This window comes from Drosophila mauritiana, chromosome 2L (assembly GCF_004382145.1).
Source record: "Drosophila mauritiana strain mau12 chromosome 2L, ASM438214v1, whole genome shotgun sequence".
Classification (NCBI taxonomy): Eukaryota; Metazoa; Arthropoda; class Insecta; order Diptera; family Drosophilidae; genus Drosophila; species Drosophila mauritiana.
In genome coordinates, this window is record NC_046667.1 from 14,924,602 (window position 1) to 14,951,165 (window position 26,564).

Genomic DNA, 26,564 nt, shown 5'->3' on the forward strand with positions numbered 1-26,564 from the left:
TCATTTCGAATCGCTCATATCCACAACGCCCACGTTGGATGATCTGTCAGAGGTGCCTCTCTACCGGCTTTAATTACCGTCCCGATTCCGCCACCCATTTTGCTCCGATCTCTGGCGATGCAATGGGCAAAACTCCACAGGATATGGCCAATGGAGTTGACATGCAACTGCCAAAAACGCTGCTCTGGAAAAATGTGACTTGGTCGCGCAAGTGAAAATTGCACTTATACTCGTAGTGTGTGTGCGCTGCATTTTCGTTAATTTGCAATGCAAAATAGCTGCACGATCCACGGCCGATCCAGATCCACGGGCCGGGGCACACGCCCTAAACGCCACAAATGAAAACTAATGATTTTCACTTTATAACTGCAATGGTTGGGAGGGCAAGGTGGAGTTGGCTCACGCAAAACTTGCCGCACGGAAGCGAATGGGATTGCGGGCTATGGGTTGAGTTGCTCTGGGCTTGCATGGAAAATTTGAAATTTAATCGCTGGCAATTAATTTCGTCCAAATGCAGTGAAAAGCGTTTCACAGAAGCGTGCGGGCAGGGGGAGGGTAGGGGCGTAGTGGGTGGGGCTAGGACTGGCGCCCCCACAGTTGCAGCAGCTGCACCGCCCGCTGAGCGTCGAGGTGGGTCAGTCGCATGTCCACCTGTATCGATTGGGAGCAGCAGCCGCCACGGGAGCAGATGCACTGCAAACAAAACTACATGGAATACAAGTTAGTTCACAAAGATTTTATTATATATTATCTAAAAATCAGGGGTAGATTGGAAAGTCCTTTCCTTGATAACAAAAAGTATTTGATAAGAAATAAACTCTATATTGAAAAGTTATATTTCAAAGTCAAAATTAAATTAAATTTCCTTTATTTATATTCTTTAAATTTAATATTTTATTCAGTGATTAGTGATTTAGTGATTTTCTTAGGTGCACCCAACTCAGTTGGAGCGGCATCTGTGTGGTCCACGGGCTCCATCGGATCTCCAGTGCTGAGTCTTGAATTTACCCAGCTCGATGACAAACGAACGTTCAGCATCCAGTGCTCGGCACCGGACATTCAACATTCGCATTCAACATTCGGCATCCAACATTCAACATCCAGCATTCGACATTTGGCAAGTGGTCAACCGCTCAACGTCGCAGTCGGTGGGCAGGAAAATTGAAAAATTAACAAGTATGAAATGTGCAATTAAAGTGGGCTAGTCCCGCCCCGTCCCCCACATTACCTACCCCACCAACCAGTGGGTAATTCGAGCACCTAGATCTGCTTCTCCAACTCCCGCGGAAGTCTAGCAAAGTGAGGATGACAACGACTGGGACAACGATGTCTACACCTGAGCTGCAGATACCAAGGGGCAAGAGGCGAATTATTAATCTACTTTTAATTGCAGCCACCCGGAGGAGCTTCTTAGCCGAAGGTACTAGGTACTTGTTGTGGCACTTAGCTCCACCCCGAGATCAGGCACCATTGATTAATGTGCGCCAATTGTGAAATAAATGTTTGTGTGTCGGAATCTTCGGCTGCTGGCAACTCTTGCTACCTAATTGAATTATTGGCAGGGGCAAATTTGTGGCAGACAGATATTCATATTCGCATTCAAGTACGCGCTCCGCAAAGTGGGCGTGGCAGCCAGCCTTATTGATTGTTGTTTGCTCAAAGGCGGAGTGGGTTTTTAACCACTAATAATATGGGGACAGGAGGAGCGAGGAGACGCCTGGCGAGATGGGAAATCTGGTAAATAAAAGGAATTCTGTAGCTCTGGAATTCGTAATTTTAAAAATCCGAATGATGAAACTAGTTTTTAAATATATAATATTTTTGTTACTCAGTTCATATAATAATAAAGTAATATAAATTCATAAAAAATAGATTTCCCAACTGATTCAAGGAACAACTAATAATTCGTTGCCGCATCACGTGTGCCCCACCTGGGTGAAAACCATTAGTCCTACCACGTAGCAGCCCAACAGACAACTGATTGCATCACATGACCCAGTTCGATCATATTTTCGTACACAAATATTGACTTATTTTTTGCCATTTTACTGGATTTTCACCCACTTTGCCTTTGGCCTCGACATGATCTCGTCCGGCAAAGTGGCACACTTGGAGTCGTAGTTGCAGTTTTCCAACTGGGAAATGCAATTGCAGCAAATTGGCCAGCAACAAAAAGGCAAAAACATGGCAAAAACAACCACAATAAGCAACAATGTACAACGAGGTCAGACTAGGGCGATGGCGTCGATGTCGATGGGTCCATGGGATGCGAGTCGCCAGTTGTTGCTCCTCCTGGCCATGTTCTCCCTAATGTCAACTCATATTGTCCGCGGTGGGAGGAGGGCGGTGCTGGCGGTTTTGGCCTACTTGGCGGCCAAAAAGCAGACACACTGAGAAAATATTTCAATGCGATTAATATTTGAGGTAAAACACGTGTTTACATTTCGTTTGAAGTTAAATAATCATAACCATGACTTAAATTCTCAAGTGCATCAAGCGAAAAAAGTTGCGTTTGCATTCGCATTGCCGGAGGTGGTGTCACTGAGCAAACGGACACCAACTTTGCATTCGGTTCTGCTCTTCTCAATTTGGCAGTCTTAGCCAAAATGCTATAAACTTGGCCATAAACACAACAATTGAATGCGCCGCCGCTGAAGGACAGAACAAATGTATATTTCGGATGGATGCGAGTATTCAGGGCGTTGCCGAAGCTGTTGGCTGAGGAGCCGTGGTCCCCGTTCATGGGACTCATCCCCGCCCAACTCCCCCTCGATGACCAATTGATAACAGCCGAAATAAAGGGAAACTCGAAGCTCCGAAGGCGACATGCATCTGCAGTTGGGCCCAAGTATCTGCACTCCGCCTTCGCCAGCCTCTTGTAGCTGTCACTGGGTGCAGAAAAAGAAAACGACGGAAAAAATTCATTAAATTGAAAAAAGGGTACCAAGTGCAAAAGGTTACAGGTAGAGCCAGCGCACACAAAAAACAAACGAACCGAGGAAAGGGTTAAAAAACAAAACACAATAAGCGAAATGAAGTAAGCGCGAAAATTATTGACTCGATGGCGGAAGATTTCATGCTCTTACCAGGAAAATTTAGAAAATTAAATTATTTTTTTGGTCAATATAAATTTGTTGTTTGTTATGTTGAAAGTAAAAACATTTAAACTGCGTTTTTTCAAATCTGTTTCACATATAACTGGAGTTGTAAGCCCGATTCGAGTTGGCCAAAAGCAACAAAACCAGCCGCAGTGAAAATAAACACCAACGAAACCGAGAAATAAATCTGACAAAAGTTTTTCAGTCGCAGCTTTGACTTTAGAATGGCCCGATGTCCAATGATGAAGTGATTTCCAGGGGCGGGGGCGCTGGCTTTTTCCCAAGGGGTGAGGATTCAGAGGATCTGAAGCTGGCGGGGGGAACTTGCAACTTGAAGCCGGTGGAGCGACTTTAATGCGCACGCGCTGCCTGCCACTTAACGAGCGGCGGCCACAAGGAAAGAAAGCTCCTGCTGCCTTCGAGGGCGTTGTAAGATCTCCTCGACGGCTGCAGGAAAAAATCCACAAAAAAAAGGGAAAAAGAGGTGACAAAGTCACGAAATTCTTGTCAATTTTCAACTACAGACCAATTTGTTTGTCTTCTCCCGGTTGCAACAAAACAGGAGGAAAAAAAACGAACCGCAAGGAAACTAGGAAAAAAGCATCGTGACAAATCAAGCTACCAAAATTGGAAGCCAACTCTGCGGCTAGAAGAGTCTGAAGCTGGCTGCCCCGGGGCAATCGACCCATATTAATAACTTTTTCCCAGCCCAATTCTTCTCTCCAGCTGCCTCAGTTTTCCGCACAGTTTTCTCACATTGCCGATTTTGGTCGGCCATAAAGCCAAATGAAATCGTCTTGGCTAAGTGATTTCCCCAGTTCCCGGCCATATATAGCCGATTGATTGCTCCACTAAGCGACGATTCTTGCCCAAGGCGGCAAAACACTCTTGGATCTTCGATGTGCTATTGGGTTCAATCCCTCGACCATATCAAACAAAATAATTTGTGCAACACTTGCGGCACAAAAAATTTCAATTACAAACGATCTAAGGCGCTTTTACTGCCACCAGAATTTGATTTTGATGTAATGGTTACTGCTCACGTGTGGGAGGTGTGAATGTATATGGATTTTTCTTGACCAAATATGGCTAAAACCGCTGTTGGGCCCAGATTTCACAAGCAAATATTTGGCATTTTTCGTACAGAGGAAAATAAACTAAGATTATGCTGTGGTTTTAATATATAGAAAATTTTACATTGTTAATAGTAGGTATAAATACAATGGCCATTGAAATTATAATATATGTTTTTAGCGATGTTTAAAAGCTGTTTACATATTTTTTGCAGTGTTCATTGCAATTGCTTGAGTGAAATATTTTTTTAGAAAGTCCCCAATTGATCTGAAAGAGGCTTCCACTTCGCGGGGAACATGAAAAATCAATCATGTCAGGATGGGAATAAGATGTTGACAACGGGCCAGATCAAAAGCCGGATCGGAAACATTATGGCCACATTGTGTAAGCTGAGCTGAACTGGCTAGCTTGGCTAGCAGAAATGCGTAACGAATTTATGGACCCAGATGGGTATGACAAATCCACCAAATCCGATTTAATTCCGAGCACATATCACAGCGGCGACCACACCCGAGCTCCCAATCCCAGTCGGCCCACTTGATCCTGGCTGGAAAACTGTGAGCGCCACATGTTCGTGCCTTGTTTTGATTTACTCTGGCGGTTGGTTTATTTATAGACGCCTCCAACGGGCCTCCTGTTGCGTCATCTGGGGGCGGCGGTGGGTGGCTTGCGGCTCACAACTCTCGATCTCGAAACCACCACCCAGCTGCCCCTCACGGAAAAACCTTCTTGAGTCCGCCGTCGCTGTTGCTTTTTAATTTGGCAAATTTATACACACCACGCGGCCACCAGAAGTTCGCCAAGTCGGTTGTTTCTGGTCGGCAATTGGTTTATGGTGCCCAGCACCGTGGAAATAATGTGCAGGAAAATATGTAAACCAAGGTATGAAGATGAAAGAAAAATGGTATAATTTAAATATAATACATTAAAGTATTAAACAAAACTTAAATAAATTTATTTGAATTGTTACTCTTCAGATTGAATATGGGCAAAGGATGGTGTATTTTTGTTTAATTTCGCACCACTGTACTGGCAGTTGATTCATTCAGTCGAAAAACCGTTTCCAATCCGGACCACCCACTGTCTTAAATTTCAGCAAATCCACTCGGAAACCGAGACAAGACTCTCGACTCGCACTGGGCATATTTATCAAATTGTGCAGAGCAAAAAGGAAATCGCAACAGATGCTAAACAAATGTCGGCTTAATTAATAGATTTATTGGTTTTGTCTTGCATATTACAGCGGCGAAAAATTGTTAACGAATTAATCCTTTCAAGGCGTGCAAATTGCGGGGCATTACTCATACGCCCCGATGTGCCCCCGAATCCACTAATGAGCCACCACCACCGGCTGTTCGCCTCCCTCGGGTCAATAAAAATGGATAAAAACTGCATTGGCCATTGCCAAATAAGGTGGGTCCAACTGGCGGGCGCATCTCTCGCGGATATTTAAAATTTATGTAAGCCACCGAAAGGTTTTGTGCCAGTTCCAGCGAACAGCGGGCAAAAAGAGCCAGCCATTCAACCATTCAGCCATTGAGCCACTCGTAGACCAGGCCAAAACTGTGGGTCGCGTTCCGCCTAAATCTTCGACAGGCAACACATGTTCGGCCTGCGCCTCCTTTGCTAGCTGAGCCCAGCTTGCGTTTATCATGCCACAGTCAAAATGATGATGACGATGGTGGCGGATGACTGCGCGGATTCTGCGCTGCGCCAAAAAAAAAAATCCAAAGAATATTGTTTTCATTCACTTGGATATAAACTTCATTTGTTTAGAATGTAAGTAAGGGCACTGAATGTTTTTTATAATAAATTATGGTAGTATTTATGAGACATCTTCTTCTTTATATAAGCTTAAAAATAAACTTAGCTAAGCTTAATATTCACCTGATTTATTCCTAAAATTAGAATCCACTGATAGGTGATAATAGGTTTTTTTGTATATTTAGGAAATATTATTCAACTGCAATGGAATTTCTTCCAGTTGAGTTGCACTCGGCTACTGTTCTTTGGTTCTCTGGTCTAGGGTCTGGCACTTCCACTTCAAGTGCAACTGCAACTGCAACTGCTACTGTGCGCAAAACTGTCAAAAAGCGAGGGAAGCACAACTGATGCTGGTCGCATGGCCTGAACTCCATGTGGGCTTGATTTAGTGCTACGTTCTCTGACTGCTGATGCCGCGGCTGAAGATTCGGGATGGGGATCGGGATGTGGACGATCGGAGGGACCGCTGAGTTATGACTTGAACTCTGTAGCTTTGCCCATGACTTCGGGTTGTGGACCTTGATCTGGGTGGAATTTTGCGGCCCAGCTGTTTGTGGGTCAATATCAGTTTAAGTGCCAGTCTTAACGCCGTAGAACTAAAGCTTTCATAACTATCAGCGCAAAAGCCTATAACCTTCTTTGCTAACTGTATTGATTATTGTTTGCCAATTGAGCAATCAGCCTTATCAGTTAAGTTGGCTGTTCATTAAAGGGCACTCGAAGAGCAAGATTGAGTATTTGCATTAAATATCAATTACAGTAGTTATTGGCAGTAGAAAACTCTTCTATATAGAGTAAATTTGTGTAATAGAAGGTCCTTATTAGCGATTAATTTACTATTTTTAAGGGGAATTAAATACCCAGAGGGCTTTTAAGTTAAAAATGAAATGAAAAACAGTAAGAATTTTTTTTATACTGGTGAGAAGTTATACAATATTGATGAGTTTTGTAACAATTATTGCCTCTTATCATTCAAAGAGACTTTCGCAATTCGAAATTCTGTTTATCATTCAGTAAATAAACACTCAATTGATCTCATATATAAAGAGGATTGATTAAGCTGAAAATAGTCACAAGTCAATCGAAGTTCATAATGGCTGCATTTACAAACTATTCCTTAGCTTTCCTAGTTTTGGCTTATTGCCTGTCTGTTGTCCCAGCTAAGCATCCAAGTCGCCAGGAAGCGGAGGAGAATATGTCCAAGTTCATGAGTATCCTTCGGCAGGAGCAATTTAGCGCCGGCTCACCTCGATTCAATGATGTCCTGGGCAACGCCAGGGCCATTGTCGAATATCAGGACAAAGGATTCATTGGAATTCGAGGCATTTTCCAGTGGATGACCAGCCCGAATCCTCGCAACGATGGCGTCTATAACTTCATGCAGTTCTTCGCCGACGAATCAAGTGGATATATAGGTATTCAAAACTACGACAAGAGCTCCAAGTTCACGGTACTGTTTTCCATTTGGGATGCATCGGATGCATTTCCGGGTGATGATTTCGCCTGCGAGACCTTCGGCGGCGAGGGCGTCGGTTATAAGTGCTACAACAGCACGTTCCCGCTGATCAGCAATGCCATATACTACCTCGACGTAGAGATCGAGGGTTCCACCTTCAGGGGTTATATCTCGGATCCGCAGGAGAATCTCGACAGTGTGACCAGCACCCAGGTGAACCGTCATTTGATTGGTGAAATCATCACTCCGCACGAAAAGCTAACTAACCTCATACCATTCGGATACTACAACGAGAACTATCGCGATAAGGACACCTGCAGGGAGGCCTTTGAACTGGTCACCGTCAACCAGGCACCGCATCAATATACCAAGTATGGTCATGCCAACACCAAGTTCACCGAGGCCTATCTCTACAACTCGGAGTGCGAGGTCGAGAACATTTTGGTGGCTCTAACGGCGGACAAGAAGAGCACCATCTACTTCACCAGACCCACTGATCTGAATCTATACAATTGAGCATTCAAAGATACTGGATTGGAGTACCAAGTCATTTGTTGTTTTTATATATTTAAATAGTTTAAGGCAGGATTATTAAAATCCAAAAACTGGATTGTGTATTACATGTATTAAATGGTTAAAACAAAGACTTTTCTTTAGCACATATATTTGTTTATTAAAATTATGCAATTTCAAAGACCTCGTAAGTAAAAACGAAGTTTATATATTTTCGTTGTTAACTTATCACCAAAATCTTTGTTGATTCCCAGCTTGCCTTTCAGAACTCCTGTAGATCATTGGATTTTTCTTGTAAAACCCAGGCAATCTTGTTACTAGGCAAAATCAGAGTGCCTGGTGGTTTTCAGGAAACTTGTCTAGACTTTTTGCTGCTCCCGTTTCTGCTCATTAAGACCAATCCCCCAGCTGGATGCGTTTTTAGCATGTCCTACGCAGTCCGGCACAAACTTTTTATTGTCTGTGCGGGCAGGCGGACAAAAAGTGGCCGAGGAGCGAAAAAAATAAATGAACTGTCCCATTGTCTTCTGGGATTAGGGCTACCGGTGCTCGGCTATGGCTTCTCAGCTCAGTCCTGGAGCTTCTGCGCCGATGGTGGGTGATAAATGTTGAGGAGCTAGCGGCGGCACTGGCGCAGACTCCATTGAAATTAGTTATTCACGCGGATCGTTTAAGGCAATCCAACACCAGACAAACTTGGTAGCTGCCTGCTGTTCTATGGTTGCATTCATTTTGGATACCCATTAATTATGGAGATGAATGGTTTGTAAAGTATTAAAGTAAAATCATTAGTAAAAATTATAAATAAGTAGTACGATTTTTTAATATATAAGATACAAAACACGTTGTGGCTCGTAGAAGACCTTTTCGTTAATGTATTGTGGAGTTCCCCTCTGGAATGAATAGAAGTTCCGAAATTCGATTGACAAATATCTTTGCATACTTTTTGGATATAGATTATAACTTAGGGGATAATTTCAAAAAGTTAAATAAGTTCCGATTTAAGCGCTTTTAATTCTACTTCCTTTTGATCATCCTTTTTAACACATCTGAAACTATAGTACACTCCAGATTTCAGAACACCAGGTATCCGAGAGTCGCAAACGCGATGAGTTGTGCCACGTTTTTTTTGTTGGCCATTGCTCTTGGTCATGGCTTGTCAGTGATGGCTGCTCGGCTACCGCTTTTGTTTTAATGATCGTGCCCGGGATGCTCATTTACCGCTGCTGTTGGCCAACTGCAGGCAGCAAACGGCAAACGGGATGACTCCTTGGCTTTGTGTCTCTTATCAGTGCAACATTTTGCATGTTGGCCAGGAAAGCGCAGTGGCCACGGCCACGTCCTCCTGCTGGAGCTTAAGCATTTGTCACAGTCCTTCCCCGCCGCTGAAATAAGGCCCAAACCATACACACACACTTAACATGTGTCTTTTTATGTATGCTTTTAGCCAGTTTTATCGCCGGCTTTCGGCTACTGCGGCGCTGCAACGTAGCTGCAGATCCCCTCCTCTAATGGCTCATTTCCTCGAGCGGCCAACAACAACGGTAATTAACCTGTGCATGTTAATGAACTTCAAACTGCAAACTCCTACTCCACTGCACTGTCCAAAAAAGTAGTAAGTTAAAGTTAAGATACTTGAGCAGCACTTAAAATTACATAGAGAGGTAGAGGTGTTAACAGATAGGATATCATAGATGGACCTAAAAAGTGATTATATTATTGTTAAGAATATTATTATTTATAAAATTTGATTTATTAGTACTCCGGTTTGTTCCCGGCTTAACTTTAAGGTTCAACATCTAGATCTTCATCATATGTTAGGAAAAGTACTTTCGTTCACTTTATTGGGTTACTAAAAGCTTTAAAAACTATTAATCACTTAATAAACATTTAAGACAATTATTTTTAAGCATTAATGATCGTCGGCATATTTTTCCCAGTGCATCCCGACCAACTGTCCCCAGTTTATGTAGATTTTTGTCTTCTCTCCTCACGTTGGCGCTAATGCAAATGTGAAAAGGCATTTTGTGAGCCAAAATGAGGTTGTTGTCGTGCCACTGACAATCTAATTAGAATACAAAATGCTTTTAGAGGCAACTGCAACTTTGGCTTGAGCTCTTGCTCCTTAGCTTCATGCCCAGTGGGTCTTCAGTGGGTTTCAAGTTCATGGTGTTGACATATGTAGTTGGTGGTTGGATAACCCCGGAAATATATATCCCCTTTGTCCCAAACCGTCTAGTTGAATAACATTTTGACAGCACCTTCGGCGGGATTTGATTTCACCCAGTAGGACATTATTGTGATGAGATGGCGACTCGGAAAAGTCAGAGTCATTTGATGGCCGCGATTGGGATGCAGCCATTGAGGAACTGCAGTTCAAAATTGTCAACTTGTATTCATAATGAGTGGAAAGTTTGGCAGGCAGTTGAGTAATATTGCAGATATATTATCTACGGCCTAAATGGAAAATTAAGTCGGATTAGCGATTCAAGTGAAGTGCACATAAGTTTACCTGTGTCATCTGTATTTAACTTTTGTCTTAGTGAAATTCAAATCTCTTAACTTAATGAGTTGCTTAAATTAAAATTTGAATTTTTACAGTATGGCAAAGAATATTTTTTATCAGAACAATAGCTTCCTAGAAAGTAATTTTCCCTCAACCTCAAATGAATCATGCGTCACGTAGCTTACCCCATCTGCTCCACCTTGTACAACAAGTTTCAACTTTGAACTTTAACAATTGATTCGATGTGCCCACTCATGGCTGCCCAAGTGGTTTTTTGTACCAGGAACTGACATCACATTGTATGGTTTACTTGAAGTATGGACGGAGGTGGAGCAGGAGGAGATCACAGCACGTGCAGGGAGTCAACAAGGCAGACAGACACACATATTGGGCTAATTAAGCAGATTTCAAATGAAAGCCAACAAAGAAGAGATTCGATCGTGGGCCAAACGACACCACCTGGAGCTGAATCTTTAGATGGAGATGGGGATGGGGATGGAGTCGGAGAGGGCCCGTGGAGCACCCACAGAGATCGGAGCACCCATGGCACGCGATAATCAATCAAAAACCATTAAAGCCAAGCGTTTCAGCCGAGACAAAGACAATCAGTGCGGAGTAGAAAGCATTTCGCTGGAAAGAAAAGGCGTAGAAAATAAGGGGCAGACGCGGCGGGTGGGTGTGGCAAAATCAAATATGCGTCAAGACAAGTTAAAGATCAAAATCAAGATCAAATAGAGCACAAGATCAACTGCGAGGGGGGAGGAACAGCAGTTGCAGCAAGATGATTGACAGAATTAGAATAGGAAATCGTGAGCGGTGCGGGGGAGTCCCCTCTTTACGATTACGAGTATTATTAAATGACCCAATTGTGGCTAAACGGCTTTTTGTTTGGGCCAAGAAAAGTGAATGGAGAAGAATGTCGCCCGTCTGGGCTTCGGTTTCCATACCTCCTGCCTTCCCCTGGCCAAATGTCGCTCAGAGTTGGCAAATGCAAATTAAACCCCACCACACCACATCGACTTCCCAGCGTGCAACTTTCTAAATGAAATTCCAATCGCACTAGGTCCAACTTCTCCTGCCCCTTCTATTTTCCTTCATGCTTTTCCGCTCATGTGTGCGCAAAATTAAAGAAATAATTTCGAGTAAAAATATAACAGCTGATTGTCACCTGGCAGGCGAGGAAAACTGTAGGAGCCTTCATGGGTCTGGCTAAATCAAAGACTTGACATCGTGAGCTCCTTTCTAAAAACGTTTGTGCTAATTTACATCGACAAATGCAGCTGGCGTACTAAATTATTGGACTACATAGGTAAAATATTATAAGCTTTTTAAACTAACTAAAAAAATGTTTTATCAGTTCATAACAATAAGATTTTGTTGCTTAGCTCCACTTAATTCTGATAAAAAAGGACACTCAAAAAGTATCCATAAGATTCTTTTTTGAAAGCCATTTTGCTTGTGCTCGCGCTTTAACAAGTATTTCGCCCTGTGTATAATTTATCCCCCAATTGTCTCCCCAGTGGGCTCAATTAGAGACGCATTCGCAAATTGCATTGCACTTTTATTGTCACCACTCGCGAGAAGTGTCTTGGATTTGAGTTTGAGTCTGAGTGCGGTGGCATTTTGTCGCGACGCCAGCGACGGTGTCTGGATCCCATCATCAGTCACTCCTGGACAGTCCGGATCCAAGTAATTGCCCCCAACATGCTCCGCCTGCAGTCCAAGCCCCAACCACTTGTAGGCATTTTGTTTGACTTGGATTATCGCTAAGTGCATGGGTTTAACATTCCGCGGATGTCCAACTAAACGAGGGATTAACCGGCACCACTTGTCGGTTGTTGTTCAAGTCGATTCCGACCTTGCATTGCAGGAAATTATTGAAAATTAAAGTTTTTCTAAATTAAGCTGAATATGTGTGGGCAATTTACACGGTTTACGAATGTAACATGTAGTTCTTAAAGACTTTTCATTAATAAAAAATAAGTTTCTCATCTATGGCAACACATTGTAACCTTTCTACTCCACTTTTAAAATGATGTACTGAGTATTTTGCTCTCCTTTCGCGGCTTATTCAAAATAATTCACCAACAGCAACAGTTTAAGGCCAATCTACTCAGCACATTCACACTACGCTCATGATCTCCGTAAACGGAGTACCCGCATCCCATGCCAAGTGCCCATTAAACCGCATATATAAATCACCATTAATTTGACAGTGGATTTTTACATAACTCAGGCCAACAGGTGAAAGCGAAAAGCGCACAGCTGCCGGCGGACAGTGGAGAGATCATGGAGTGTCATGGAAAACTCGCCACTTGCACTCGTGGAAATTGACTGGTCTCCCCGGAGACCCAGCTCCTGCTCCTCCACCACCTGAAGGAAGAAGGAGGAGGAGGAGGAGGCTGGCATGCAAAATCGAATTGTGTGCTAATATTTGGCCAAAATGCAAAGAGCCCGCGGTTATCGCTGCACCACGAACATGACGAAGTGACTCCAGATGGGGAAGTTTTCAAAGCAGTAATAAAAATCATTACTTTCCAGCCCAAATTGGCAAATGTTGGCAGCGGGAGAATGCGAATGCAGGATTTTCGCCTGATCGACATGCAATGTCGGGGAAATTGCTGTCAAATGGGTAAAAGTTGCAGGCAACACTTTGGAAAAATGCAGTGATGATGGCAAACTATGAAAGGGAAAAATATTAAAGAAACGCATTAAACAATAACTTATTCTAATATTTCTTTTCTTGATTGAACCTAGAGAAATATAAATGGGATCTTAACCCTTTGAGGGAGATGCCATAGAAGAAAGCTAACGCATCGGCGCATTGGTATGGAAAAACTGTGCCGCAGCAAAACATGGCTTTTGTTTTAGCCCTAACCACAGACAGATGTCCCAGCTAAAAGCTTTTCCCGAAAAATTCCAAACGCCGATCCCCCCTTAGCCACCAACACATGACAAGCACAATTTCTCAATTTTATTTAGGAGGCAGGCAGCAAGAAATCTTTTACTTTCACTGACGACGCACATTCTTGGAGCGCCGCTCGGCCTCCGTGGAGGTGCTCTTGAAATTCCGCATACAATCCTCATCCGAATTTTAATGCCTCCAATGGTCCCGGTATTCGAGTCCTATTCCTTTCGCTGGCTGAGAAACAGTGAGATGCGTGACTTGGGCATGTTGGCCAGATGCTTCTGCATGTCGAGGTTAAACTGCCTATTGCGATTGCGTTTGTCCAGCGACTTCTCATCTCGCAGATGCAGATCGCTGGAGGAATTGACGAGTCTCAGGTCCGAGCTCGACTTAAAGCTCAGCGATAGATGGGATTGAGAGCGCATTAAGCAATGTAGTCCGCCCGTGCAGGGCTCCTCATACTGACTGTTTGGTTTAGGTATCAACTTGCGCAGTTCTTGCACTTCCGACGCCAAGGAGTCCAGGCGTGTCTCAAGTCTTGTCTGGCCCACACTGCGTCTCAGCTCTGAAGCGGTAGTGGTCGCCACAATGGGTCCATCGGCAAAGCCAACAGTGCGTCGCCTCGCACCCGATGGCAAGGATTGTGGGGAACTGGTTGTCGCATATTGTCCACTTGCTCTGTTATCACCCACATGTTCTCCTTCTATATAGTGTCCAGGTGGTGTGTGATACTCATTTCGGTGGGTCATTATGTCACTTAATAAGTCCGCGGAAAGAGGTACAATTCGCTTCTTTTCGGAGGATTTCATTGACGCCATTTTACTTTTAATTTGGAAACAAACTGGTCGAATTAAATTTGGATACACATTGGATTGGATATGACAAAAAATCCTTTAATGTTTGAGTGACAGGAAAATGAACACTATGCTGTGTTATATACATATGTATATAAGTTTAGAGAATTGTTTTCTACTGCCTATTACTTTGAATAAGCACCTTTTATAATGTTGTCAAATATTTTGTCAGATAAACAAAATTTGAATGCACACAAGACACTAAGGAAAGTCCGTCCGGCAATCCGGTTAAATTCAAAGGAGTTCCTTTGAAAAATTGTCAAATGTTGTAGGGTCCTCGGATACCTGGCAACAGAAATGGAGCTCGGAAGAGACTTCATCAAAAGGACGTTAGAATTGTCACGTATGTGAAATAAATAGAAATAAAATCCACTCGCTAAGAAATTCCCTTTTATCGCAGGATGCCAATAATAAAGAAGTTTTGCTTTTGTTTTAGTCTAAGAATTGGCGCATTTTCAATTGCGTATGCAGGTCTTACAATGGATGTATTAGACACAGTAGCGACTATATATACTAAGTCACAATATTGTGCGGATATACTCCTACTCTGGATAATTTCCACCATTTGGAATATCATTTCCGCATTGGTTCTTTTGACTGCACTTTTTCGGGTAAGATTAATGTGCCATAAAACATTTAGCATCATTAGGTAGTTGTATAAATGAATAAAAATATTTGATTGAAATACTTGCATTTTATCTGAGCATCCTTTGTTTCAGGAAAATCCGCATCTGCTGCCCGTCCACCTGGTGACTTCTCTTTGTGGCCTGATTCTCGAAATGACCAACCACATGGTGATTGCTTCACTCGGCAGAACCGACTACGTTTTGATGTCCTATGCGTTCATTATGATAGCCTGTAAGTGATGGCCTCCTCTTGGCCACATCCACTTCCACCTCCATCCATCTCCACTTCCAACCATCGCCCACAGTTGTATCTGCGGACGTCGTCATCGTGCTGAGCTACTACCAATCGGAGGTTTAGTGGACCACTCCGATTACCCATTAACCCAGGCGACCGACCGGGCGCAGCATGTAGCATTTTGTGGTGCGCGATTAGGCGCGAAAATTTATTTGGAAAATGTTGCGCAATCCGCGCCGTGCATAAATCGTGGCCAATTGTCACCAGCGGATTGGCAACCGAACCTCAGCGACCTGCGTTTAATTATCGCCCCGCCAGCGCCCGCCGAGCTACATGCGTGCTAATTGACCAGGCTGAAGCTCAACGCTGCTCCAATCCGAATCCGAATACGAATCCGACTCCGAATCCCAGTCCAGGTCCCAGTCCCAGTCTCAGTCCAAATGTCCAAATGATAACCGCGACGATGAAAACGCATGCTGAGCCAAATGAAAATTATGTTGCAATGGGGCAGGCGTGCTGCTCGCTGGCTGGTCAGTGAACCGCAGTTTGCACCACCATCCATCCATGGGGCTTAATTAATTTCCTTGATTAATTGAAAGTGCGCCTTGCTCGCAGTATTTTCGTTTTTTGTCTTGTTTTTTTTTATGTTTATTTCTGGGCCATGGTATGTTTATGTGTATTTTTGGCAGTGCAAAGTTGAAGGCAATAAGAAAAATCGCCCCGGATTCGATTCGGTAGTATGTGATGGGCGTTGCCCTGGCCAACCCTTGGCCATTACTCTTGGCCCGATCCGTACCTTTCCTTTTTCCCCAGCTGGTATTCGATTATGGCCGGAATTATGATCCTTGTTTGCTGGATTCGTTGCAATTACTTCGGGATGCCCTGTAAAATGTAAGCAACTTTTTAAGTTGTTTAAAGCGCTTAAAAAATACGATTTGCTCTTCGAAATAAAATCTTAAAAAACAATGTCTCTATACAAAACGATTGAGGTCATTCAACATAAACAATGAACATACATCACCAGCGAATCGGAACCATAATCTTTGACCTTGTCAACCCACTGAGAGCAGCAAGTACATCAAGATAAATTAAGCCTCAATTGCGGATTCAGCATCAGACCAACTAACATCCATCATTCCAGTTTTATGGCCGCACAATAGAACCCGGAATACCCAGCGAGTCAATTTCGCAGCGGCAACTGAGCAGTTGCAATTCAACTTGCAACGTTCACCGAAAATTCACTGATTTCATAAAATATTACGATAAATGTCGCTTTCAACATTTATAAGCCAAAAGGATTTTAATACTTTATTGCTTATAACCGCAAAGCGACAGTAAATGCTCCTACTTTAAGAAACAAAATGCAATCGCATTGAGGCGAATCGAAAATAAGGAAAACAAGAAAAATGAATTGTCTTCATTTTGTAATTTAATGGTATTTTATTGAATTTCTGATGCGGATGGGCAGGGACAAGGCGGATTGCCCCCATCCTTGGGGCATCTGTATCTGTATCGGAATCGGGATCCCATCCCATCCGATCCGATCTTCCCCAGCCTGTTGACATTTAAAATATGGCCGCGTGTCAATGCGACTGCCCTACGCCCATTTTTAAGTCAGGTTTACATTTCGATTTCGGTTTCGATTTTTAATTCGCCACTCGCCCGAAATCCCAGCGTAAATTCAATTTGAAGGTCCGAAGGAAGGCCTGCAGAAAAATGTGCTTTCACTTGACCCGCAATGCTGCGTAAATAAATTTTATCGCTTCGCTGACACGTGCGCGTAATATTTCATTAAATTTAAAAACTACACCAAGGGAAATATGCCAAAGTAACGAACAAAAAAAAAATAAAGAAGAAAATAAATATAATTGCGTTCGGTTCAAAACGGCAGCATAAACAAATCGACGATTGCATCGTAACTTCGTTTTCAATTTGGCAAGTTTGACACTTGGCCAGTTAGTGAGTGTCCCGCCATCTCCGCCAGGCGTTCCAAGTCCGACTCTCCAGTCGCCGATGTGTGTGCCACCTACGTTGGCCCAAACTTAGTCCAGCTCTCCACCTGGAGTCAACCTGTCGTGGCTACCGCCGCCTGCCACTCACTTGCCGGCAGTGCGTGCTGCAGTTGCTCCGGTGACTGCTCTGATTGCGAATGCCAATTGTTGGCGAAGCAATGCCAATGTTTATGATGGCCCATAATTTGTTTGCCCGCGGCTAGGTCGTAAATGCAGCTCAGGATTTATGCACAGACCAGCCAAATTACTAAAGTAAATGGTGAATGGTGTTTAAATTTAAATATTTCAAGGTAATTAATTTTTATACTTTCGGCTGAATTCTTTATAAATCTCATGAGGCTTGTAATGTTTTTTCTGGGTGTGGAAGCCAAGGAAGTTTTATCCTCTACAGGAATGCAAGGAATTCCTTCCTTAAAATTATTTAAATATATTTATATACATAGTTATATAAGGGCACTGCAACTTTGAAAGTTTAGTCCAAACACTTAGTGCTGTAAATACAAAAAACTTGACAAAATGAACGCCCACAGAGACGGACTAAGTCGCATGAGTGATGTACGCCTATTACGAATAATTTTTAAAGACTGGCAAGAACGCCATAAACATATGGCCATTATGCTGTACGCTTTGGCTAATGGCCCGCCTGCCACTAAGCCCACTGAGGTGAGGAATATATGTACATACATACATACACATGTTTCGGCTCTTCCCGTGCCGGAGCAGCACTTCCAATGAGCTCGTAAAACTCGCCGGTCTGTTGGACGACTGCTTCCAGAGCTTCTTTCGGTGCTTACTGATGTCTTAGATGCAACTACAAGTGCTGCTCCCGCTGGTCATTAGCCGAGATGGCGGCACGCACCCGATGCGGCATGGAGTTGGGTCATTTGTGCCGACGAATGGGGCGTCTCTTAAGCCGATGCTAATTTCCATAATGCACGCCTTGATGGCGGCCAACAGGTCCTGATCCCCACTGCGGTTTGCGCACTCTGCGAATAAACAGTGAGTGGTTATGGGTCTGGGTTTTATACGCTTTACATATGTTAGCTTACAATTTCATTAGTAATTCCCATGAAAAACGATTCATTTTATCATTACATAAACACCCAAAAAAACTCTGTAAATATGCAGTAAGTATCTTTGAATACTCTTTTATTTTTCAGTGTGCTATCACCTTAAAATGAGTAAATGTCTGAGTAATCTAGGAAACTTGGCTCAAGGAATGGTCACGTGATACGTCAAGTGCGGGAGAAACCTATTCGGAAATACAAAAATGAGTATTTTGCAATCAAATGAAAGCCAAAATCCAATTTAGGATCGCCTCCAGTTGACACCTCCGTGGCCTAGAGACTCCACTTGCCTCGGCTGTGGCCCTGGCCATGGCGATTTAATGGCTTCGCAATTGGCCTGACCCATCTGTGGACCAGGCCAAGTGCCAGGTGATCGTGGCCAGTGCGACTGCGAATCGTGGAGCGGAGCAGGCGGCTTTTGTCGCTGTCCCCGGCAACATGAGTATGATTTATTGTACTTTATGTAGCCGGAGCAGCTTCTGCCCGCAGTTCGTGATGGCTTCGCTGGCTTCGTTAGTCGCGTTCCTGGGATCTGTATGCATTGCTATATACTCTGTTCATGGGTATTTCGAAAGTGTTCTCAGTCAGGAGTACTGTATCTTTGGTTGTGCTTAGCATATTAAGTAGTAACCTGGGATCACATTTATACATGATTGACTAAGGAATATGCAACATCAAGCAGCAAATCACACGATCTATTTATATAAAATAAGGACCATATGCTATTGAAAGGGTATTACAAAGTACTGTTCTGTTTTTTTAACTGGACATTCTGCACTTGGCCGTGCGGCGATTATGTGTATCATTTTTCTTTGCCAGCGGCTGGGATTCTACGTTATTGTATTTTATATTATTTGTGCTTAATTTGGAGAGCACAGGTAAGGAGCAGTGGGAGCCGTGCACCTGATCCCCAGAGTGTTGTGACTCTTGAGGCCGTTGGACAAGTTCGTTGATTCGCGGCAGGCAAATGACCATGTGCTCCTCAACATTTTGTGGGCAGGAGCACTTGGACTATTAGCCAAGATATTTTCCCTCCGCCCCCTTTCTTTTGGCGTTTTTTTTTTTCCTTTTGTCAATTCCCAGGGACTTTTGCTTGGCCAAGGAACGCGATTTATGTTAGTATGGTGTCAGTTTAAGTTAATGGGTTATACTCCCCGCCAGTTTTTTATTTCATATTTTATAGGTGAACGTTTTTTGTGCGTCTCATTCTTATTTTTATGCACAATTTTATTCTTTTTCCTTTGGCAGCTGCGCAGGTGAATTTTTTTGAATTTATGGCCATACCTTTTAAATTGCTTTGTGGCAATTTCCGTGGCACCCACACAATGCGAGAAGTTAATTTATTAGTAAAGCCACTATTTCAGGTTTGTTTTGATTTTCGTTACTTAGCTAATCTATATAATCTTGCAAGTAACCAAAAAATGTTGGCCATCTTCCCTGCTTAACGAGTTGCTTTTAAAAAATCGTATACATTAACTTTTAGTAATTTTCAATTCACATTCAAATACAAGCTTTATATCGAATATTTTATCGGAAATCAGTGTTGATCAGGACTCTCTCAAATGTCAAAATGTTGGCACGCTGTAGTATTGCAAAACAAAGCGTTCTCTGCCTCACGTGTTGTTTCCACGCAACGCTTATAAATTACGAAATAAGCTCCGAGTCTTATAGAAATCCAGAGTAAGATATGAAACGTCATTATTATGGTACTGCGGATGACCAGCAGGAGGTAGAGAGTTCTCCAAGTCCGCCGCCTCCTCCGCCTTTCCAATCGCCGTTATCATCGCCCGAGTCTTTGCAGACTCCGACTGAATATCCCATTTTGTACGTGGATGTGGTAAAGAATAAGCTCAAACAGGAGGTGCCGCCGTCCGCAACACCGCCCCAACCACTTGCGCCGGAGTTCAGAATCATTTGCGAAGATTTTCCGGCTCTGCCAGGATCATTGCCATCCGCACTACCATCGACATCGAGATCTGGGCAACGGTCCGACAACTGGACCGCCACGTTGAGCGACAGGGAGCAGGTCAATTTGGCCAAATATCGAGATACAGTTAAATCCAGTGATCCGTGTGTCAATACAAGCGGTAACGAGGTGCTCCGTCAGCCAATCAATGCTCCCGAGAAGCGCCAGAATATGGAGTTGCTGCCCCAGGTGTACGGATATCTCGGCAATCATTTTCGCTTAAATTTGAGCATGATATTTAACAAGCAATTCCTGTTCGAAGGCGTCAGGCAGAGGGTCATAAATGCGGCCCACAAGAGGGCTGCCCTGGCAAACCCAAAAATCCATCCTCCACCCGGATTCGAGAAATGCAAAATCTTTGCCCGCTTGATAACCAACAGCGCTGGTATGCCACTGGGTGGAGTCACCTTTGAGCTGGGCTCTCCCACTTCTGATACGAATGGGAATATGGGGGCGAAATCTTCGGGCTCCACCGTTCAGGGAGCCTTTGGGATGTTGGGACTGGCCAAGAAACTGCGATCGATCAATCGGAACCCGCTTCTATTCGGAAATAATGTGGTCCACAATATGGATGGAACCGCGGACTCGATTTTTACCAGGCCAATTCCAGAAGCCCGTTTGGCTCCTCAAGAGATGAACTACAAATTGCCATTGAACTACATGTTCAATGCAAATATGCACCTACTGGAGCCCAAAATCGAGGAAATGCAAGATGAGCTCCTATTTTTCTTCTTCTACACATATACTGGCGACATGATGCAGATGCTCGCGGCTGCTGAACTGGCGGAACGTGGATGGCGCTATCACAAGCTTGAACGTGTCTGGCTCATTCGCCAGGCGGACAATCCCAACTACTTATATCACGGATTCCGGGAGTTCGGAGAGTACAATTACTTCAACATGTGGCAGTGGAAGATCCTGACACGACACTTTTACCTGGATCCCGAGATCCTGGAGCGCACTCTATCCAAGGAAGAGCTGTACGTGACGTACGGATACCATCCCCAGATGTCGGGTATTTAGAAGAACATAGAAGCTCTATTGTCATAAATTCCCTGGCTATTCGGGTTTAAAAATTCGCTCTGACGCTGTAACATCTTTTTTATAAAATCAAATTAAATTTTGTATAAATATTCATAAGTGTTTTATTGAATTGGGTGTTTCCCGTTTTTGGGAATTTGTAGTGTTTATATTTATTCTTCTATTCTTGTACTAAAACCCTACTTAACCAGCAGATCGCGAGCCCCGCGGATGACCAACCCATGCCACCACCAATATAGTCACCTTGCAGCCATGGACCCACCGCCGAAAAAACCAAGCAACCACACCCTCCAACTGCCATCGCAAGTCCACAATCCACACAAGACCACTGAGTACCCAGCACCACCACCTCATAGCCAAGCCCCAAAGATACGAGGAAAATCGCAGCGCTCATTAGCAAAATGGAGCAGACGGACAGTTGCACATTTGGAGTCGCAGCTTTCCGCCCAGACACGATCTCTTGGCCAAGTGTCGCCGTCATTTAGCCCGCTAATTGCCACGTAAATTTGCAACCATTTTTGGCAGCTCATTAAATTTATTATTAAAACAAAAGCCGGAGCGAAGCCAAGTTAATTGCCATCAAATTGACATGCGAGCCGCTTGGAGACGGACGACAACACCCGCCTGGAATGGCAGTTTGGGATTTGCTCGCTGGGATTCGGACCGGACCCGCCGGAGCTCGCAACTCTGCGCATGCGTATTAATTGCCATGGAAACTTCATAATTTCATGTGGAAAAATGTGAACGTCAGGCGGGCTCAGTCTGTACAGATATATATATATATATATACAGCCCACCGCAAGTACAATGTGTAATTTAAGCGAGGGAGACTTAAAAGATTGGAGTGGAACCAGGTTTTTGGATCTGTCCACTTGGCGGCTTATTTATGGCACGGCGAAGTTTGATTGAAATGTGTTGTCTGTGAAATTGACAACTTGGGTGAGATTTGCACGGCTTACAGCTGGATTGGTCTCGGCTTTGGATACGCGATTTGGTTTACCTATCGGGTTGGAGCACTTGGATAATATTTTGTAAATGCTTAAAGCTTTAGCTAAATGTATAGTTTTACTAATTTCATATTTAATAAACATTTATATACACAGCAATATTAAAGCTTTGATCAAATCAATATATGTAAGTACTAGCAAGAGTTTCTTCGTCTGCTAAACTATTTTCCAACATAAACTGATACTCTTTTTTTTGCAGTGTGCCTATCTGGAGCCAATTAAGCATGAATCATGGTCGCAAGACTCGTGGCAGGAGCGTTGTGCAACGAACGCTCTGATTAATAAGCCGCCCGCACATGGCCCACTCCTGGCCGGGAATTAACCCCGAACTCCCAAGCCCGATTCCGATCCCGATCCAGGAGTGCACCTATAATCGCGAGGCATAACCCCGGCGCACGCATGTGCAACTGCAATTACCGTTAAGCGGGATGGAGGAGCGAGACAGGTAGGGTGTCAACACGGTCGTAACTTGCAATCAACTTAAGATGACAGGGGAAATGAAGCATTGACGCCTCGCACGTACCACGTACATACATATGAAGCCGGCAAGGAAGCGGCCGAGGAAAGTGCCTGCCGAGCCAGCCACATCACATCCCATGGTCCACTGGTGGGCTGGCGGAATAAAAGATATAAAAAGGCGCTGCTGCAATCAGGTTTCTCCTACTGCTCTTGTCCACGCCGAGTGGGTACCAAATTAGACACATTTTATTATTAAAATCCACTTGTGTTGAAATAAAACACGACTTTCTGTGTCGCACATAATGAAAATATATGGCAAGTTAATGCCGGCAAATATTTATCAGCACGAAGGCACTGTGGCAAGATGGTCGGTCCATGGTGCGAACCCATTGTACTATACTATTGTATCATATTGTACTATACTTTAGTTATCTTTGGCTTTAAATAGTAATGACCAGTCTAGTTTTATATTATATATCCTTTTAGCAGCGCCCAGAAACCACTGTTTCTTGCCACATCTGCCTTGGAAGATTGCTAGAATCTTCCTCAGAACTAATTTGATTTTTCTTAGCTGCAATTTCAGAAGTTTGACTTGGCAACAGCCTCTGGAGATGCAAGAGCGAAGATCAATGAACGCTGCGATCAAGGATTTTGTCATCGGGGGAGCGTTTTCATTCAAGTCACGTAGCCGTCTTTATGCATATATCAATCCGGCAAAGAACCTAGCCCAGCGATGCTAATTGCCGGAGCCCAGTAGAGGCGTCTTCCTTTTGCCCAATGCTGGGCGAGGGCGAATTTGTAATTTTAATTAGTGGCCGTCGGTGGGGGAGAAGACCACCATCCACATTTGCATGCGAAGATCGCGTCAGGTATATTTCGATTTTGGCTGGTATTTGCTTATTTATTGATTTATCTCTCGGCTTTTTCGGTGTTCGGCGGCTGATGCCAGCGGCCGGCGGGTTCGTTGTCTCATTCATCAGAGACGTCTGACTGTCTGGCGACTTCGGTGGGCATTATGCCATAGCCAGACCCATGGATATAGATATGGCCATAGCCCTGGCAGGGAGTTCAAAGACACAACGGGACATTCAACCTGGATGGGGGAAGCGACAAGGCCACGGCAACGACACCACGCTCCACACCCACGTGTGCCCAGCGGCTAGGGAGTCGTTGACCAGGAGGGTTGACTGAACTGGAGCTACAACATCCACTGGAAGAAATGTAACAAGTGTGGTGGGGTCAAGACAAATCATAAGGTAATTTTCAAAGTGAAATGTTATATACCAGAGACACTAGAATAAATATTGTATTGGAAACCCTTTTTTATGCTTATACTTTAAGTAGCATCCAGTCGGTGAAGAATTTAAGCTAGTTATGCTCAAATCTTGGAACTGTGCTTAACAGGTATTAACTAACTTAGGAGGTTCAAACAGATTCATTTTGCATTAAAGAAACAGTGAATAATTTGGACTTTTGTATCTTTTAAGATTCCCGCATTCTCGTCATTGTATTCACTCGTATGATTTTTTCCAGTGTGGAAAACGGAAAATCATCCCGGGAAGAACTGTTGCTACTGCCTGCCCCAACAAACGTCAAATTGCAGCAGTGAGAACTATGGGCCTGATTTGCAATTCAGCAGTAGAACAATGGTACCAGCATCCGCATCGATCGCGGAACGGTGATCTGTGATCGCAGATCGTCTTCCCGTAACAATTTCCCTTCTGCTTTATGCAGCATGCACGGAATTAACGGATTTCGAACCGATACGATTTAATCTGAGCCGATGCGATCCAATCCGGCGATCCCACTCATAGCTGGCCACTGAACTGCAGCGGAGAAATCGCGTATCCGATCGGTTCGGATCGGATCGGATTGGATTGGATTGGGAAAAGCGAGCAACACAAATGTAGGTGGTGTGCATATTAATAAAGCGAAAGTGCAAGAACCACAAAACAGCCGTTCATTGTGCTACAATGGAGTGCACCACCCCCAATGGAGGCACCCCACACTTCGGACTTACCCCAACATCTTGGCTGCATAATAAAGTTGCTACATTTCCACGCGTTATATCTATATCGCCATCGATATGCGGCCGGCTTATCTAAGCATTTTGCATCTTTCCCCACACACCAAATTTGTCAAAACCAAATTTGAATTGAATTTGTCAAGGCATACGGTCCATGTACCCCAACGGCAACGATATTATGTAAGTTTAATTAGCATAAATGTGATTGATCCCCCAGTCTCGGCAAGTTTTCTCGTATTATTTGATTTTTTATTGATCTTTTTCGACCGAATGAAATGCAAAAAAATGCAATTGCATTTTTCCGTTTTGGCTCTTTTCCCTATGCTTTTTGTTGTTATGAATGCTGAACGTAACTATACATGGCAAACTGATCTCTAGAGACCAAATACTTACCCTACTGATGGCTATTAAATGGAAAACATTGAGCTTGGCCAAGAAAATGGGTAAAGCTGAGTGATTATGTTTTAGCTCGTTAATTATTAACCAAATTATTGCCATTTTGGTGCATTTAAACTGCATGAAGTGGTGACATTATGTAATTCACAAATACAAATAGGGTTTTTTTAAATTCAATTTAAAACTGCTCTTTTTAAAGCGTTCTGTAAACATTGAAATGTATTCAGCATTTATAATACTTCCATTCAAAAGCTTGCCATTCAGACGAAAACAATGAACTTCATTGATCATTGCAAACTCCCCTTGCTGATAGGTATTGCAAATGTCCATAACTCGCGAATGACGTCCATCTATTGTTTAAATTTCCATACCATGTCATGCACATATTTAATAGCCATTCTGCATATGACAAAATATGCAATACCCAGAGGTAAGCCAAAAACCCAAACTCTGTTGCAGGTGAAATTTGCATGGTCATATCTATGCCTTTATACGAGGTCGTGGGGAAATTGAACTTGTGGCCAGATATGAGAAAAGAACCGCAACTTTAAATTCCGCCGGCATATTATGCTAAATTAGAATCAAGCGAGATTAACAAATCATTTGATAGTTAAATTTTGATCTCTGATCCGATTTTATAATGAGCAGTAGGCATTTCTGTGGTGTTGCATACGTTTGGGATGATTTGCAGTTTAAGCATTTAAGTAACCAGCAATAATAGCAGGCCATAACATAAAATTTAAATTAAATTAAACATTAATTTGCTACAACCAATTATCCAGTTGCAGCTATTTAACTTGTTCTATTCTTCATCGACTTAAGAATCCTATTCTTTTTATTTTATTGTAGTGCCCTCTGCCAAACTGTGCGTAATTCGAATGCGGGGACGAATCGTCTTCATAGAAAACCTGTTTGCTTCTATGGCCCCATCAAAATCCTCATTAGAATCAATGTCAGCCTGGGGGCCAGGTTCCCAAGTGCATATAAAAATTAATCAGGCAAAAGGCTCCCCGCCGCAGAGAGCGACAAATTAACGAAACGAGCCCAAAAACGGCAGCAAAACAAGCAATAAAATCAAACTAAAACTCAAGTCGAACTGGAAGGAACCACAACAATGCCACAAGTTGCAAATGCGAGTGGGGCAGCAAACAAATCTCCCCAGCGACAAAGCAAATGAGACCCACTGCGCATTGCAGTGCAACAAATATATTTTACTTTGAATATGTATTTTAAAAAGATTTAAGTACATATATAGCAGTTATGTTAATGTTTCCAAATTAAATAGAATTTAATATGCAATATATAATTATAAAAACCTTATAAAATATAAACTTTTTATAAAATTTTGCTTAAAGGATATGGAAAAACATAAGTTAAGTTGTGAAACAAAAAGTAACATAGTTTTATGACGTGTTTTTCTCTGTGTAAAGAGAAGGCAAAGGAGCTGGAGTTTGGGCTTGGAGTAGGAGTTGGAGCTGGAGCTGGAGCAGCAGGCCAGTGGGACAGTTGGCCAAAACCGGCCGTGGTCGCAGCGAAGTCGAGGCTCTCGCACAGGC

The 26,564-nt window shown here is 43.3% G+C and overlaps 4 protein-coding genes across 4 annotated transcripts; 3 read left to right on the forward strand and 1 right to left on the reverse strand.

Moving 5' to 3' along the window:
- The first annotated feature begins 7,029 nt into the window (after positions 1-7,029).
- Positions 7,030-8,043, forward strand: LOC117147208. Its single transcript, XM_033314025.1, has one exon. The coding sequence runs from the start codon at positions 7,030-7,032 to the stop codon at positions 7,906-7,908; it is 879 nt and encodes a 292-aa protein (XP_033169916.1). The 3' UTR covers positions 7,909-8,043.
- Positions 8,044-13,416: 5,373 nt separating this feature from the next.
- On the reverse strand, positions 13,417-14,246 carry LOC117150844. The gene is given in 2 exon segments (XM_033317913.1): positions 13,417-13,523; positions 13,526-14,246. Coding segments are annotated over 2 exon segments (714 nt in total). The 5' UTR covers positions 14,138-14,246; the 3' UTR covers positions 13,417-13,421.
- A 95-nt stretch (positions 14,247-14,341) lies between these two features.
- Positions 14,342-15,651, forward strand: LOC117150845. Its single transcript, XM_033317915.1, has 4 exons — positions 14,342-14,516; positions 14,574-14,784; positions 14,893-15,031; positions 15,105-15,651. The coding sequence occupies exons 2-4, from the start codon at positions 14,575-14,577 to the stop codon at positions 15,155-15,157; spliced, it is 402 nt and encodes a 133-aa protein (XP_033173806.1). The 5' UTR covers positions 14,342-14,516; position 14,574; the 3' UTR covers positions 15,158-15,651.
- A 4,003-nt stretch (positions 15,652-19,654) lies between these two features.
- On the forward strand, positions 19,655-21,168 carry LOC117143781. Its single transcript, XM_033308619.1, has one exon. It carries the CDS (start codon positions 19,801-19,803, stop codon positions 21,100-21,102), a length of 1,302 nt encoding a protein of 433 aa, XP_033164510.1. The 5' UTR covers positions 19,655-19,800; the 3' UTR covers positions 21,103-21,168.
- The last annotated feature ends 5,396 nt before the right edge of the window (positions 21,169-26,564 follow it).

Bases quoted from the DNA above. Each gene is read 5' to 3' on its own strand.
- LOC117147208 (XM_033314025.1), top strand. From the start codon at position 7,030: ATGGCTGCATTTACAAACTATTCCTTAGCTTTCCTAGTTTTGGCTTAT.
- LOC117150845 (XM_033317915.1), top strand. From the start codon at position 14,575: ATGCCAATAATAAAGAAGTTTTGCTTTTGTTTTAGTCTAAGAATTGGC. The intron at 14,785-14,892 runs GTAAGATTAATG...CCTTTGTTTCAG, and splicing joins TTTTGACTGCACTTTTTCGG to GAAAATCCGCATCTGCTGCC. The intron at 15,032-15,104 runs GTAAGTGATGGC...CATCGCCCACAG, and splicing joins TGCGTTCATTATGATAGCCT to TTGTATCTGCGGACGTCGTC.
- LOC117143781 (XM_033308619.1), top strand. From the start codon at position 19,801: ATGAAACGTCATTATTATGGTACTGCGGATGACCAGCAGGAGGTAGAG.